General features: G+C 34.4%; 1 protein-coding gene across 1 annotated transcript in view; it reads right to left on the minus strand.

The window, feature by feature from the left end:
• Window positions 1–16439, minus strand: part of LOC132313607 (ABC transporter C family member 2-like) — a 43141-nt gene extending 26702 nt beyond the window's left edge. The window contains exons 1-11 of the mRNA XM_059812447.1: window positions 16078–16439; window positions 14509–14973; window positions 10081–10259; window positions 8460–8499; window positions 8171–8327; window positions 7581–7695; window positions 7418–7498; window positions 7249–7273; window positions 5749–5805; window positions 3136–3201; window positions 870–944 (exon numbers count right to left, since the gene is read on the minus strand). Coding sequence (XP_059668430.1) covers window positions 870–944; window positions 3136–3201; window positions 5749–5805; window positions 7249–7273; window positions 7418–7498; window positions 7581–7695; window positions 8171–8327; window positions 8460–8499; window positions 10081–10259; window positions 14509–14841 — 1128 coding nt within the window. The 5' untranslated portion in view covers window positions 14842–14973; window positions 16078–16439. The remainder of the gene's footprint in view (window positions 1–869; window positions 945–3135; window positions 3202–5748; window positions 5806–7248; window positions 7274–7417; window positions 7499–7580; window positions 7696–8170; window positions 8328–8459; window positions 8500–10080; window positions 10260–14508; window positions 14974–16077) is intronic.
• Between the last annotated feature and the right edge of the window lie 823 nt (window positions 16440–17262).

The raw sequence follows: 17262 nt of genomic DNA on the forward strand, positions 1-17262 counted from the left end.
TTTGGCTCGATACCGTGTTAACTACCATCTACTCCAAAAGCTTAAGCTGCTGGAGAGGGTATAAATTTAATATTTAAATCCTTCCACAGTAACAATCAATGGTGGGTCAATAATCACTTGTTGCCTTTACATAAGGCCAGGTGACGCAGTTCAGGAATCAGCACAGATGCCAGAACATGCTCATGACATGATGACATCAAATAGTGTGGCCTGAGCTTTAATCGTGGTTAGATACAATAACAACCAAGCCTTCTTCCCAACTACTTGGGGTCAACTACATGAATCCTATGTTTCCGTTCTGCTCTATTACGGCCACAGCCTCAGTCAATCCACATGCTATCAAATCTTTCCTTACTAAAGTAATTATGGCTAGATATAGAATAAATTAATACTACAGACTAAAAGGAAGAAATTTTTTTTTTTTTTTTTTGGGATAAGGAAAGGAAGAATATTACTTTACAACCTGATAATTTAGCTTAATTAGGCCCACACAAAAAACTTAATGCCCAGGTCCCATCTGAAACTTAATTTGCTAGGCCAAGCCCAAAGAAAGGCAAAAATATGACCCCACAAGCTCGCATCATATTAGGACAACCAAAGGCAAGCGGCAATATCAACACCCCCACCCCCCTGGGGGCCAAAAATATTAGATACTAAATGTATACATAAAGACCCCTTTTCTTCCAAGTGACCCCAAAGACCCATCTACCTAGGAGAAAAACAGAAGGAGTCTAATAGCGGTAATGGCAATAGTGAAATAAGAAAAAGATTAATGATACTTCAAAGGAAAATAAGGCATACTAAAAGTGCCAGAAAAGAAGAGCCAAAATCATTTAACAAAAGGTTATCAAAGGGGAAAAAAATGTTACCAAAGTTGATCTTAGCCGGTAACCAACACGCATGACATTCTGAAAATATTGAGCTTCACACAGCACACCAAATACCTGAACCGGAAATTTTGAGTCTTTAATGACTGAAAAAATATTCATAAGGTTTCAATTTACATACGTATTCAGAGGAAGGAAAATAGGCACACTTAGTAAACAGTTTGTAGCTTTACTTCAAAAAGAAGCACAGAGAAATTGGTCGAAACCATATAGACTGCAAAAATATAATTAACAAATAACTGGTACTTCTTCCACTAAACGGGAGTAAAGAGATAGTACTAAAAGAATAGCATCCATGTCGCTGAAATAATAATGCTTAGAAGGGTGTTAGGAGTAACTAGAAAGCATATTACGGAAAATTTACAAGTGGCAGCTATAAGCAATACACTAAGAGAAAATAAACTTTGCTTAGGTGATTCGGAGATAAACAATGTAGACCACTAGATGCAACAATTAAAAACAAAAAAAATAAAGAAGACTAGTTCAAATGCAATATATACAAATGTAGAATTGTACATATACCAATAAGAAAGATGAATAAGAAGAATAAGACTAGTTAAACTGCAATTGAAGAGACAGAGAGACAAACCAAAATTGATATGGGGTGAAGTAATAATAAAAGGCCTCAACGAACAATTATATAACGAAATAAATACTATCCAACTTGGCTTTATAGTGGATAATAAATAATTCTACTACTAGACAATTTAAAAATTAGAAAATCATATTCAATTATTAAATATTTGAAAGAAAATATAAAAATATAGAAACAAAAACACATGCACAAAAGGAAATATTAGAACATTCTAATATATGTTGCGATTCGGTCAAATAAATTCTAAGCTAATTGAATACAAAAGGCGACTTTCATAATCCATCAACAATTTAGCGAATAATTAATTGGTTTACTACCAAGGGCTATAGCCTGGTGGTACTTCCTCGTGAGTTGTTAAAAGCTCAAGGCGCACTAAGACGCCAAAGGCGTTCTGGAGCCTAAGGGTAAGGCGCAGTATAAGGTGTGAGCCTGATCGAAGCAAGGAGCGTGTATATAATATTGCATATTTAAACATATATTATTATTATATATTCATAATCAAGCAGTAATTGCAGTTAATGTAAGTAGTGAACCATAAATTTATGAATTTTGTCAAATATTTCATATGGTTAAACAATACGATATATGATATAGAACCTTTTAATTTAGTAATCATTAAATAAAAAATTAAATGATATGACTAAATGATTAAAAAATACAAGGCGCATCTTTTTTTGAGCCTAGAGCCTACTAAAAAGCGTGAGCCCAAGAGCTTTATGTGAGCCTGATTAAAGAGGCCTGGCCTATAATAGGTTGAGGAGCTCTGCCTGAGCCTTGAAGAGCCTGGGGCTTTTTTGGAGCCTAAGCGCACCTTTAACAACTATATGACCTCGTCAAGGGTTCAAGTCCCCACATGGACAATGTGGGTGTGTGAGATTCAAATAGTGGGGGGAGGAAACTTGATTAAATTAAATATAATAGTACATTTTGTTAATCTTTTGTGCTTAAGAGCATATAAGAAGACAATACATCTTTTCTATGAAAAATTAAGAAATATTTGAAAATACATGTAAGGCCTTTTCTTGCTTTGTCTTTTGTGTAAGAAGTTAAAAGGAAATTTTGGATCATTGATAATTAGCAATTCTATTAATTAATAAATTTGGCTTTTCCCACAATAATTAATTATAACCAAGTTGACTGTAATCTGTTGCAATTTTGAAACATCCTGCACTAAGAATTTGCGAAAAAAAAAATTATTTGCATTCAAAGAAAAAACAGTATACTTTCTTCCACAAAGATGGTACAAAATAAAACACACACCAACTTCAATTTGGTCCACCAAACAAACCCTAGAGTTATGCATGTGACCAAACTCAATCATGGAAAAATTAATGCATCTAAATTTAAAATAATGATGGTGGAAAATGATGCTTCAAATCAGAAAGTGTTTAAACGACATTGATCCATCATTTAAATGCATCAATTAACTTCTATTTTGGCTACAAGTCACTCATGAACAATGCCCTACAACTGCAGGAAGCAGAAAGATAGGAAGAATTAAGCTTTCCTTGTCAACAACAAGATATGGCATCTGCAGCATGCATCAATACTATCTAGAGGAACAAAACCACAAAGCATGCATCAAAGAAAATTAAAGCAAGCTTAATTCTTGTTGTTGTTAGACAATTCAAAAAAGAAAACAAAAATTCATACCACTCCAACAAAAATTGAGAAGGCGTACAAGTAACCAGTCCAAGCTGGATCTCCTTGTTGCATAGACTGCAGGTAGTGCACAAAACGATATAAAGTTAGATGGTTATTTTTTTAATTTTAAAAAAGAACAGCGAGTATCACATTTCTTCCAGAAGGGCTCATTATTCATTTTATCACACATCATCTTTTATTTTTTTAATATTTGCAATCCATATTCTAAGATAAGCAGATATGCATTTCATTATTACTACAATATCATAGTGTTAATACTGCATTATCAAACAACTCCAATGTGACCACTTAAGAAATCGGGCCATTACTAACAACTTACTAAGGTACTTCAATTAATTAACAAATATCATTATCCGCAATATTTGAGAATATTAATAGGATTGTTCAGTGTTCACTTATGGAAACAACACAATAATTTATAAGTGGATTGGTGTAACAACCACAAAATATACATCTATATATAAAAAATACTTACAAAAATTAAATTTTAAATAGCCAAAACACTCACGTGACAGTCAGCACATTCTCAACTTCTTTGTCAACATTATACATAATTGGCCACATTATTCACTTTTCTCAGTAGAAAGAGTAATAGGGACACATTACACTCAATTGTTCTATGAAACGGAAGAGAGAGAGAGAGAGCTATAGAAAAAGTGATGAGAAGAATTTGCCCACATTATATTATATTGTTCTCTAAAAAGAGCAATAGGATGGTCCCTATGAAATCCTGTACTTGAAAGGTTTGACAGAAGGCTAATGCGTCGGAAGAAGCAGTATCACCCAGCCATTGGGCACCTCACTATTATCAAGAGTACTCTCTCAAATCTCCAAACATATTACCTATCCCTCTTTCAAATTCCTACCTTGGTAGTGACTTCAAAGGAAATTCTCGTGGGGTGTCATGGGTGACGAAGTTAAATAGCACTTGGTGAATTGGGAGAAGGTATGTAGTCCCATTCAGAGGGGAGGTCTGGGAGTTAGAACAGTTCAATTTCTTTAATCAAACTTTGATGGGGAAGTGACTTTGTAGATTTGAGGTGGAGCTTAACCGTTTGTGGTGGAGGATTACAGAAAGAAAAGTTGGGGACGGAAGAGCTGGGTGGTGCTCCAAGGAAGTTATTTCTTCGGCGGGTGTGAGCTTGGAGAAACATTCATAAGGGTTGGAATGAGTTCTCCAAACATGTCCGATTCAAGGTCAGAAGTGGAAGTTTCATTCGCTTTTGGGTGGACGCGCAGTGTGGAGATTAATCTCTTGCGTGTATGTTTTCGAGATTGTTCAGGATTGCAGCAAACAAGCAAAGCATGGTAGCCAACTGTTATCTCCTTGATAATGGAAGGGTGTCATGGGATGTGCAGTTTGGGAGATATCTCAATAATGGAAATTGGAGGACAACATAGATCTGTTCGGATTGCTTTACGATCAAAATGTGAATAGAGAGGGTATTGATTAGTGGAGTTGGTAGGTTCCAAGCATGGTAGGTTTGCGGTAAGGTCTTATTATCAGATTCTCCAGGGTGATCAGGAGGCAACATTCCCGTGAAAAGTGATTTGGAGGACTAGATCCCCCTCCATGTAGCTTTCTTTGGATGAACAACAATTTTGGGGAGGATTTTCACACTTGACGAATACACGGCAGCATGTGATTAACTAGTTATGCATGTGCAAGTGGAGTGAGGTAACAGTGAGTCATCCTCTTTTTGCTGCCTAGTGGCTAGGGATGTTTGACTATGATTTTTTCAGTCTATGGGATTCATTGGGTGTTGTCCGGTTCCGAAACGAGCATGCTCGAGTCTTTAAGGAGATGTACAGTGGAAAGACGAGCTCAAGATGCTTGGAGGGCAGCCCTTCTTTGTATTTGATGGTGTATGCGGTGCCAAAGGAATAGGTGATCCTTTGATAGTGTGAAAGTGTCGATATGGGTGCTTAAGTATTATATTTTGAGTTCTCTAAATTTTTGGGTTTCACGGAGGAACTGTAAATCTATTGAGGACTTTGTAAATTTTGTGGATAGTTTGAGGATGTAAAGATGAACTATTTTGTGTAATTGTTCTTTGGTTGCATCCCCTTTGAGTGACTTTAATGAAATTTTACTTTTCAAAAAAAAAAAAAAAAAAGGGTATATTAGGAATTCTACTTGTATTCTATCTTCTCCATGTATGTTGGATGTTCATTGATGAACCATATTTTCAATTGACATGGGAAAACCATGCTAAAGGGAAATACAAAAGAACCAAAAAATAATAATAAATAACAAGTAAACATTAACAATGATGCATCTATCATTTTACTTAATGTAAATACATATATACATATCATTTATGAAAGACGGAATAAAAGCCCAATCTCCAGAGTAGGTCTTATTTGAGAAATTATATTTTTAAAGAATATAACACCAATTCTTGAGTTAATATTAGCAAGATAGGCACAACATATTACTCATAAAAAATTAAAAAAAATAAAGATATAACTGCAACCTATGAGTAAAATTAACCAATTTCATTCATAAAGTGGATTATATAGCCAAAATACAAGAAATAAGGGAAAAAAAAAAAAAAAAAAAATCATATATCCAGTGAGGCATTGGCAAAAGCAACTGACCTGTAAGAGGCGATTCAATATAAGTGGCCCCACAAACTGGGAAAGATCATTTCCAATCTAGAAGTTGGTCAAAAAAAGAAGAAACACGTTAAGAATTTGATATATCAAACAGATGTGTGTGTGTGTGTGTGTGTGTGGGGGGGGGGGGGGGGGGGGGGGGGAGGAGGGGGTAAGGGGTTAGGTTAATGTAGTATGCAAATTCTTCCATTTAAAATCTTGAATTTGCCGAAAGGTTTCAGATAACTTAGAAGAAATAAGGAACACTTCAAAATTTCTGGAGGCCGAAACGCCTAAAATTAACTAAACAAAATTCCTCTCAAGGTAGAAATATATTTAAAGGGGCAACTAGTATCCAAATACCAAACCAAAATATCAAAAAGAATAAAATAACCAAACCAAAATATCAAAAAGAATAAAATAATGAGCAGTAAGATATTGATGCTCTTCAAAATGTAGATTTTTTTTTCATCGGAGAAAAGTGGGGAAAGATTTAAGCAACAAAATACAAAATATCAACTTAAGCTCATGAAAATCTATCCACCATGTTAACTTCCAAACAGGTAACAGCTTCAGAAAACAAAAATACATATCTCCATCACTATAATAAATAAATAAAATAAAGGGGGTAGTCACCCAGATTCAGAGCCTGAAAACCACCAAAGGGACCTGCCAGTGTGCCATTAATAAGGATGGAATAGTTCAGCATGTAGATGCAAAATTCAATCCACTTATGCCACCTCGGCATAAAACCATCCTCTCTTTTAGGTATATAAGATAGAAGAAAACTCCCATTTATGTGATCATATGCCTTCACAATATCAGCCTGCAAATAGTCCCCAGCTCATTGTTTTTCATCCTCGAATCTATGCACTTATTCACAAATTACAGAATCAACCATCCTACTAAGCCTCATGACCAACAATTAATTTAGCTACTAATACATATACCCCTCCCACCTAATATATATTAGCTTGAGAATTTGTATGAAATGACAGTATATAGTCCATCTACAAACCTTGCATACACCAAACACTCACCAACAGTGCATTGAATGCATGGCACAGACATTAAGGCTATTAGCCAACACAAAAACTTTATCAGATAATCCTCGCATCTCATTTGCCAATTCAATCTGCAATTCATATTCAATCTCTACAAACAACAACAACAACCAAGCCTTTTCCCAATTACTTGGAGTCGGCTACATGAATCCCTTGTTTTCATTCTGCTCGCAATTCACTGAAATCTGGGGTCCACAGCCACAAGTACGACACCAGAAAGCCAAGTATAAACTACTCTCAAGAGTTTACTAAACAAACGCCATTCTGATAAAGGAACTAAAGGTCTGAGCAATTTTCCATTCTGCTTAAGGAACTAAAGGTCTAAGCAATTTTCCATGAAGTACATGCAGGTGAATGCTGTGCCTCCTAACTCAATGAGATGAATGATATCTAACTAAAATTGAGTAGTAAGGTAACAAAAACTGAATTGGCTCACTACCTTCCAGAAGCCTCCCCACCAAAACCTACAAAAAAACAACAAAAAGGTGATTGTTGAGATTTTTAATGTTTTATAATATCGAAGCCCATGTCTAAATAGACAAGAATGCATATATTCAACAGAAAACAGGCTACGGAAATGATTGGTAGAAATGTATCATAATTCATACCTTGGTCCAAGACTACGATTCAATGCTCTTAAAAGCCATGGTTTAGGCCTACAAGATTCTTCAGCCCAACATCTTTGGAACCTACAATCAATAAAATAATAACAATAATTATAATTATGAAGAATTCATGTAGAAACAAATTTAAGAAGAAATATCCACATACGTGCTGTTCAATGTTTCAGTCCGATCCCAGGTATCTAGTTTCCATACATCCTTCTCCGTAAGAGGTCTTTTATAGCCTAGTTGCATGAGGGGATTCATCCATCCAAAAGCAATTTCTACAGAAGCAACAACAAAGCAAAATTTCAGTAGAATAATACAACAATACATTCCGTAGATTCTGAAGAACATTATTGATGGTCTCACACTCTGCTGCATGTCGTGTCCAACAAATAGAGACAAAGGCAGGAAAAAAATATATATGACTGACAATAAGTTCATAACCACTTAACCATATCTCAATTCAAGAATCAATGGAAGTGTGATAACAAATTAATAAGGTTCACAATAGGTAGTTACAACATTCCAACAGGGATAAGCTTATTGGTAAAGAGATTCAATCTAATCGCAGTAGTGATGAGACACCACAGCATATGATGTTTAATAATTGACAGAGAATCCACAGCATAGCTAACATGTAATTCAGACTTTTCTCTTCTTAACAGCATCCATTAATATCTCATTCAAATGGTAAAGCCATATATGATTACCAGAATAGTTGCATTGGGGAAATATAAATCAATAATTACGTACGAGAAAATATGTTGACATGCCTCTCGGGGCAAATTTGCTCTCCTCCAGGAAGTTCTTCATATTCAGTATTGTCAAAATATTCAGTCCGCATTGGCAAGTAACCCTGATAAGGATCCAAACTGGGAACATACACAAACAAGAGTACTCCAAACAAAACCTACATCAAAACAAAGGGCATAAATTTAGATTGGATGCATGTTGTGCACTGAAATTGATATTAAATCCCAAGGTTCAAAATCCCATCCAATACAAATATTAAGAGACTGGAAGAAAAAGAAGAACACCAAACCTGGGCGAAGACCTCACTGATGTACAAATACAGTACAGATCTGCATCATGAAATAACATAATGAATTTGTATTTCCCAACCATATCTATAAACAGCTATCCAACAAACTCAAGAACTCCACTTATACAAATTTGCACACAACAGTATATATGATTTAAATATATATATATATATATATTGATACTCTTAAACACTGGTTTCCCTGATGAATATATCTCGAATATCTGCTTTAAAAAACAAGAAAAAATAAAGAGAACAGAGAAAACTATAGTTATTGACGACATCAAGTAACTTCCAAAATGACAGCATTTAGGATTTTAAATCCAAAATTAGCGCATAGATTGCAAACGCCTCAATGCTGGACCTATTCTAATAAGCTTTCGTCTGGCTGCCCATCTATTTGCTCAAAAAAAAAAAAACGTCAATCTGCCCTTCACTGCTTTCAATGCAAAAATGACAACATCAAACTAATAAAAACAAGGTTGTTGAATGCCAAGAAACAATAAATAAATAACCACAGATACACACTTAACGTTACAATCTTTATTAATTACCATGGTGAATATTTATTTATTTATTTTTTCCTATGACAGCTAAAATTTCCAATGCAACAGTGTCCACAAATTAAATAGAGACATAGAAGCAACCAAAATCTTATTCAAGGACAAAGCAACAAGACAACCACCGTGGTCGTAAATTGGCTTAGGTCAGGAACATGCAAGTTATGCACCAGTTAACCCCAAAACTGAACCAAATTGGAACCCGCTCTCATATTAGAAAACGAGCACCTTTTGGTGCGCATGGAAGCATAGATATATATACATATAAACATATATTCAGGTCATATTAATAGACAACAGAAATACATGAGAGTATCGAAAAACAGAAACATAAGACAATAATTTAGCGCGGTTCACCCACCACTGGGGTTATGTCCATGGATAAAGACGATCGACAACCCGTCAGACAAACAATACTCAGGCATGGTTTGGGATATTTGTTTAACACTTTTGGTTGGACATGCACCTAAAAAACACATCCAACAATTCAATTTTCCTCAATAAATCTTACGAATTATTTGCTTGAGGGGTGATGCCGATGCACTTATTGGTATGGTAGGTAGCTGTCTTTGGTTCATGGCATTATGGTTACTTCATGAGGGAACCCTACATATCTTTATAGCTTTACAAGGATGGTTTTGCTTCAACCCATTAGCAGGTTTATTTTTTGGCAAAGAAGGGAGCTTTTTTCATAATGACCACTAGGGCCACTTTTATTCCCTTCAACTGGCTATTCTATCTTGTTCTCTTTTGTTGAGGTGCTCACTTTTCTTCTTTTTATGCTTTAAGTCTTTCTCATCCTCCTTTCTTTGTATTCTTCCTCTCTCCTAATAAACTGACCTTTTTCAAATCTAAAAATGAAAAAATAAAATAAAAAATAAAATGTAGAAGATTCAGTGAGAAAGAATCGAAGAAAACATGGTAATTGCATATTATTTGTTGTATAGAATTCTTTTCTTGTGCAACAAGAAGGATTATAAGAATAAAATTTAGCTATAAAGAGGAAAAATATATATATTGTTTCACCTCAGGAAGAATAAAGAAACTAGAGAAAAACTAACCGACTATAAAACTCCTTCACTAAAAGAATGAGATTCAGCATCACAGCATCCCCTACCAAAGCATAAATGACTCCAAATCTGACAAACCAACGAACCTCGCGGATATAAACCTTTGTTTCTACTCCAATCATGATTAAAAGAGAACACCAAGCAAGAGCCTCGATGACCAGGGAAACCATCTGCAATGAATAAATAAAATATAATGTATGAATTTGCTAGTGCAAGTTGCAATTTTTATGACTTTATCAAAAAAAAAAAAAAAAAGTTGCAATTTTTATGATAGAATATGACGGGTCACATGCAATGGATAGTGCTCATGAAAACTAATTATGGCTTCAAGCTACAAGAAACTAAATAAACAAACTCTAGATTAGTCGTTTCGAGTGTCTGTGTAAGGAGTACATAGTCCATCATTCAAGCTTTTATTAAGAAGTTCTCGCATGTGTGACAAAGGAAAAGGAAGGAAATAGAGTTATCCAGAACCCATATATATTATCTCCAGATTGCTAGAGCATAGCATTGTTTGTTCAAGGTTCGAAATTGCTTCAATGTTAAAAAAAAGAAAATGTACAAATAAAATAATTCAATTATGAATTATGATAAAAATATATAAGGTATGGAACGCCATCACAGCTCCCATAGAACTATTCATCATTCCTTGCCATAATCAATTTAAGAGAGAGGAGGGCCAAGGACCAAATGAATGGACCAACAATCGACATGTTTAGATAACACTATGCACCATTCACATTTGATGACTTGGTTCTGGAAACCTTAAATTTTGAACATTATGCATTATGCTTCTGATAATTATCTCTGCTACAGAAAAGCTTCTGAATGTGATTGTAGAAAATTTATCATTCTATTGAAAGCTTCTGCATCTGGTGAACATTGCTATGAATGTGATTCTTTAAGTTCGATTTCAAGCCAAGCATTCAAATGCTATAGTGTCAACAGACTCAACATCCATTTTCAAAAATTGATTTTCATGAAAATAGAATATTGTAAACCAATGCAACAGTGAAGCTGAAAATCAAGAATAACCAAGGCCAATTTTAACATAGTAATGACATGAGCACTATTTTTTACATTCAAAATCCAAAGTTTTCAGTACGGGTGTGGTTTTAATTTTTTAACTTAAAATATATTTTTTCCCCTTTCAACAATGGTGATGTCATTACATGCTTGTGATAAGATGCCAGGGGTAATTTCTTTTCCTTTTCTTATCGAGGAGAAACTTTTCCATGTGACATTCACATCCGTGTGAACCAGAATGAATTCTTTGCAACAGTGAAGCTGAAAATCAAGAATAACAAGTCCATATTTAACATAGAAATGACATGAGCACAAACAGTAAGTTAAGTTTCAATATCCAAAGTTTGTAAGTACGGATGTGGTTCTAAGATTTTAACTTAAAATATAATTTTTCCCCTCTCAACAATCGAGATGTCGTTACATGCTTGTGATAAGATGCCAGGGGTGATTTCTTTTCCTTCTTATCAAGGAGAAACATCTCCATTTGACACTCGCATCCGCGTAAGCCACAATGAATTCGTCTTTTGTGGGTTATGCATGAAACCCACTAATCCAACATGAACGGCGACATCATAGTGGGTGCCGTATGGTGCAATGGCCACATAAAATTTCTCCTCCTTAATAAGATGATAAGTAGCAACAAGACAAACTTGGTTACACAGTTATGGAGTTTACTCAGGAAAATTATATTTTTCCATAATCAGAATAGCATTCGACAGTATTATGCAGGAAGGAAAGTCTTCATCCGGTGACTCCACCCAAAAAAAATTCAATTAAGTCGTTCCAATGACAAGCCAACTGCTGGCAGAGTCGTGTATGTATACAAGTAAAATGCAACAGTTCCCATTCTCCAACTTGTGTTAAACCCAGTTGACTGTCTTTGGTAGATCCATCTCCATAAAACAATTGGAAAAAAAAATAATAAAATCTCCATACAACAATATATACAACTACTCCTGGACAAAATGATAACATATAAAAGTCATTTCCCAGTATTGGCCCTATAGTGAAGGTTCTTAGAGTGGTGGACTGGGTAGATATCTAACCTCCAAAGTCCAACAAAAAGCATGAATGCAATAAAAAAACATCAATAACTACTTTCAATATTCAATACACACTCCCTAAGAGGTACACGCAGGGACAAGTAAGAGAAACTTTGGGTCAATGAAAGGAACCGTGTTAAATGATTACCATAGGAACCTAAGAAAGTAAATTAGTTTTAAAGTTACCAGAAGGCACAGATTTGACTAGGAAAGTATGTCTTGAAATAGCTGGTTCGGGGGAAATTAAATTCGGAACATTTCTTGATACGGTCCACAGTTGATTAAGATAAGAGATATTTTATGCCTAACAAGAAAAGGTTTTGCATCACAGAGACAGAAGATCGTTGTGCATAACGTTGAGCACCATCTCTTTCCATATGACAAAACATCTTTACGTGGTAGAAGATGAAGGCGAAGATGATGTAGCATCTTATGATTAATAACTAACAGAACCCATACATTAAAATGTTTTAAAATTCATCAATGTTCTGCATCATTATAAGTTAATTATCCTCAACCCAGTGCGAGAAAATATGTTGCCTTTTACGAAGCAGGCTTCAAAGGAGAAAAAACTGAGTATATGGCTATGTAGCCATTTAATAATGCATACCATACGATTCTCATAAAATGAATAAACTTTTCAGTTCCAACCTCCTCAATGTCCAAAAAAAAATTCTAACAACCAAACAGCATCAACATTCTAAAGCTGAGTTCCAACGCTTCTAGGCTACATACCTAAGGCAACACAAGTAGATTTCAAATGCAGGTACCAATTATGTCAATAGGGGATCTGGGAATTCATGTGAGACGGTGGAAATCAGAACAATACATCTTTGGTGTGCTTTAACCATGATAGATGTGCTCACTGTACCACCTATGTTCCCAAACTAATATTGCAAATTTTTCATAGGAGGTCAGCTACCTATATCTCATCCAAGGGACATTATGTAACCAATGAAGAACTCACTATGATGACAAATAAAGACTATAGGTTGTACTACAGCATCGTGATTGGCTACACCAGAGTGTAAAAAGAAGGGATAACAATCCAACCAACCAAAATTGAGTTTGTTGCAAAGAGAGATTATCACAATTATCATTGAAGGGGGATCTAGTAAGAGTTTGTCGAGAGTCTTGGACTAAAGAGAGAGAACAATCAAAATACAAGTTGAATGGCATGGCTAACTGATGAATGAATTATTGAATTACAATAAATTAATTCTAGTTTTAATTAGGAAGTCCACAGTGGTAAAGGGCACAATTTACTCTATAGGTTTGACAAGATTTCAGGTGGCATGAGACTCGCCATGTGTAAGTATAGGCAGTGTCCATTGCCAAACATCATCCAATAACCAATTTTGATAAGAAAGCTTTTGGTGCAAAGTAGACATGACAGAAAAGTGTGCAATTCCTTATGCAAAATTGCATGTATTCTAGCACAGTGGTTCTTACAAAGTCGGAATGGAAGTTTTCAAATGAAAGATATTTCTCTATCGAATTCAAAGATTTAGCTATGAATGTCCCCCACTCAGGGAAACGATCACATATATAGACCTTTGCTATGAAATTCAGAGATATACCTTGTAAAGAAATTAGTCACCAGAACTCCCCCCTACTTCTTTACAAGCAGCTTGCTGGAGACCACTGTTTGAAAAGAGCATATTTTTTTATATAAAATTAAGCTTCCTCTCATCACAATTGAATTCTGACATCAACTAAAAACCGTTATGTGGACTAATTATATATCTTCATAATATTTTTAGAAAATGAAATTAAGGAATGTTCTTGCAAGAGGAATCTGTGCTTTGTGCGTGACAATCTTTAAACCATTTCTCTCTTCTATTTGTACCAAAGCAACCAAAAGAAAAAAGTTATAGCGGTGCATTCTTCTAAATTCAAAATATCTTTTAACATCCATAGTAGTTCCTTAAAGAAAAGAAAGAAAGGAATTATCCCAAATATCATTTATTGAAAATTTCAGTAAAAAGATGAAGGTAACAAATGAAAAGTGAGATTCCAAGCAAGCACAAAGACATGATTCAAAATTTATTAGCTCGTTTAATGAAGTAGTCACAACCTAATCAATTTGCAAACAACAATTAAAGCTTGGGAAGAAAAAGAAACAAATATCATAGGTTCCTCGGAAATAAATGAAGTTCATGTCCATGTCATCCACATATGTAAGCAACCCAATTTTCAAACCAGGTTAAAGTAACATATTCAAATGGCATAATTATATAATTTTTGGTTTCAAATAAATTCGTAATTGTAAACGTAAGTGAAACAGAAAATGGATGATACATATGCAGATGTGAGCCCGTCATTGAATTATAGGAATAGAGAAACCCACCTCAAATGGAGCAAGACCAGTCTGTCCATCTAGATTTAAGACTGAAATACCCATAACCAATCTGAACAAAGGTTCAGCAGTACAATAGCCGGCCAACAACCCCAGCATATAATTATAGTAATTGGACCTCAAAATGAACCTCTGAACTTTAAGATCTTTCTTAGTCCGCCATATTCTATATAAGCACAGAGCCAGTAGAGCCAAATGGGAAACTGAAACCACCAGAGAGTCAATTGCACAAGGTGTGTAAACTCCAAATGCATTGTCCACTGCTTTTGCCCACACCCCATTTGTCACCGGCCGACAATACCAAGACACTGGCTTGAAAGCCATCTTTAAGAACTCCTCTACCAGTATTATACACTAAAAGCACATCACCACTGTACTCTCACCTTTTCTTTCACTAGTAGAGTTGTACATCACTCTTAAGATAAGTACTTATCACAAGAAGTGAGGACGCAGTTCCTGCAAATACATTAGCCCAGTATCAAGAACAGAATATGCATAATACAAGACAAAAAAAAAAAAAAAAAATCTCCCAGTGTAAACTACCACTGCAAATGTGTAAACAACATTGAACCTTGCTAATTGTTTCAATGCAAGTATATCCAGCAAAAAGTTGTATCCAGGAGTAAAAATATTTAATTTTAGGTGAACAAATATATTCAATATTCAAGCAAACAGGAGATAAATGATATATCATCCAAACCAATAGTTGACTTTTGTTTGAGATAATTGGACATAAGGCTCTATTTGTTTATACAGAAAAACATTTCTACATAAAGGTTTTCTTGCAAATAAAAATGAAAGTCATGAATGATAAAAAATAAATACTAATTGTAACCCAAAGGACATTATGAATTATCTCTGCGTATCACCGAAATATGAACCCTGATAAACATGGAGCCTTCAAGAAAGTACTTTTTTTCCCTTGAAAAGTCACCCCTATAACAAAATTCCAGTAAGTTTTTTTTTTTTTTTTTTTTTTTTTTTTGAGGAACTTTTTTTCTTTGAAACAAACAGAGCGTGGAGATACGCTTCAGCAAATTGAAAACCAAAGTTAGAACACGCAGAGTAAACTGTTGCAATTATAGGAAGACACTAAAAACCAGTTAAATTTTCTGTTAAATTGATTGGAGAACCCACGAAGATTAAAGAAAATAAATATTTGAATTTCATGATTCACATTCTTTCGATCCTTTCAAAAAAAAAAAAAGGGAAAAAGAAAAAACTCACTCGAACTAAAGCCATAGCGTTGTATAACGCTCAATTGACTGAAGACGACTTCTTATCTCAGTTCTCAAACAATGATAAAAATAATTAATACATAAATAAAATCTAAAAAATTTTGCTGCCATTTCTTAGCAACCAAACAGAGAAAACTAAAGAAAATCCAATCCAAAGCCCAATAAACGCAACGTAGCTAAATTTATATGAATATAACTTATAATCACTAAATTGTCCTTAATCAACGCTAAAGAAGACTGTCGAGAAACATAACAGAAGTACAGAAAAGAGCGATATGAAAAGACCAACTTTGTTAGCACATAAAACGAAAAGGCACGGTACCCATTTTTGGGATCAAGAGGCCGAGACGGTGATGGAAAAGAGAGCAGACGTTTGGTAATGCAGAGTGAGCCAAATTTTCCGTGAAAAAGTGAGCACAGAGAACAAAAAAGTTTGAGAGACAGAAAATGGAGAGAGGAGAGAGAATTTCACAGCAAAGCTCGGGAAAAAAAGTGAATATAGAGGACGAAAAAGTTTGAGAGAGAGAGAAAGTGGGAGAGCGGAGAGAGAGAGAGAGAGAGAGAGAGCGCACGAATCAAAATCTGCTATTTTGATACTACTGTAATAACAATGTTTGGATCGAGTCTCGTAGTTGGACGAAAAATCGGTGAATATTAAAATTCCTGGGCATTATGTAATCGCAACGCCAGGTCGTCACCGCTTACGATCAAACCAAAAGGCAATACGGAGTAAGGAAATACCTACCAGAATATATTTGAAAACAAAAATACAAAAAGAAAATAAAAAATAATATTCAGACACCGGATATTATTAGATGGTCTGATCATCACAAGTTGTGGCACAAGTAAAAAGCTAAATCGCACGCACTGCAAATGTCCACGTCTTCTCTGTGATTCTGTACCATATTTGTATGCTATGCATTATATGTAGATATAATTATATATGAATTATTATAATTGAATAATAAATATATAGGTAATTATTTACACTTCAAAATTTTTTATTATGAACTTGAACCCTTGCAACACTTCGAAAAAGGAGAGGTTGTTCCAGCGGTACATTTAGTAAAAAAAATTATTATTATAACTACGTAGAATCGATTTTCTAAATGAATTAAATTTATAATTTATATAAATGGATCCAATAATTATAGCTATATTAATTTGAACACTAATTAAATAACACACGGTTCATAGAAATTAATACTTCTATCTTATTTTTTTTAATATGTTAACATTTTAATATACTATCGAGGAGGAAAAAAACAAGATTTTGAAAGCAGTCTTTTATTTAATTAAAAAAAATTCTATTTTGTTTGTAAAAGCATTGGTTAAATAATTCCATTATAATGTCATGCTCATCGGCAATTTCACATTAGTTACATAAAAGGAATACATATTTCTTTTTTCTAAAAAAAAGAAGAAAAACATGTAGGCATAAATAATAAAAAAAAGAAAAAAAAATTAGGCATTCTTTCTCATAGTGGTAGAAAATGAATCCCTTTAA

This window comes from Cornus florida, unplaced genomic scaffold, assembly GCF_030987335.1.
Source record: "Cornus florida cultivar Cherokee Brave unplaced genomic scaffold, ASM3098733v1 CherokeeBrave_3.0.0_Hap2_Chr01, whole genome shotgun sequence".
Taxonomy (NCBI): domain Eukaryota; kingdom Viridiplantae; phylum Streptophyta; class Magnoliopsida; order Cornales; family Cornaceae; genus Cornus; species Cornus florida.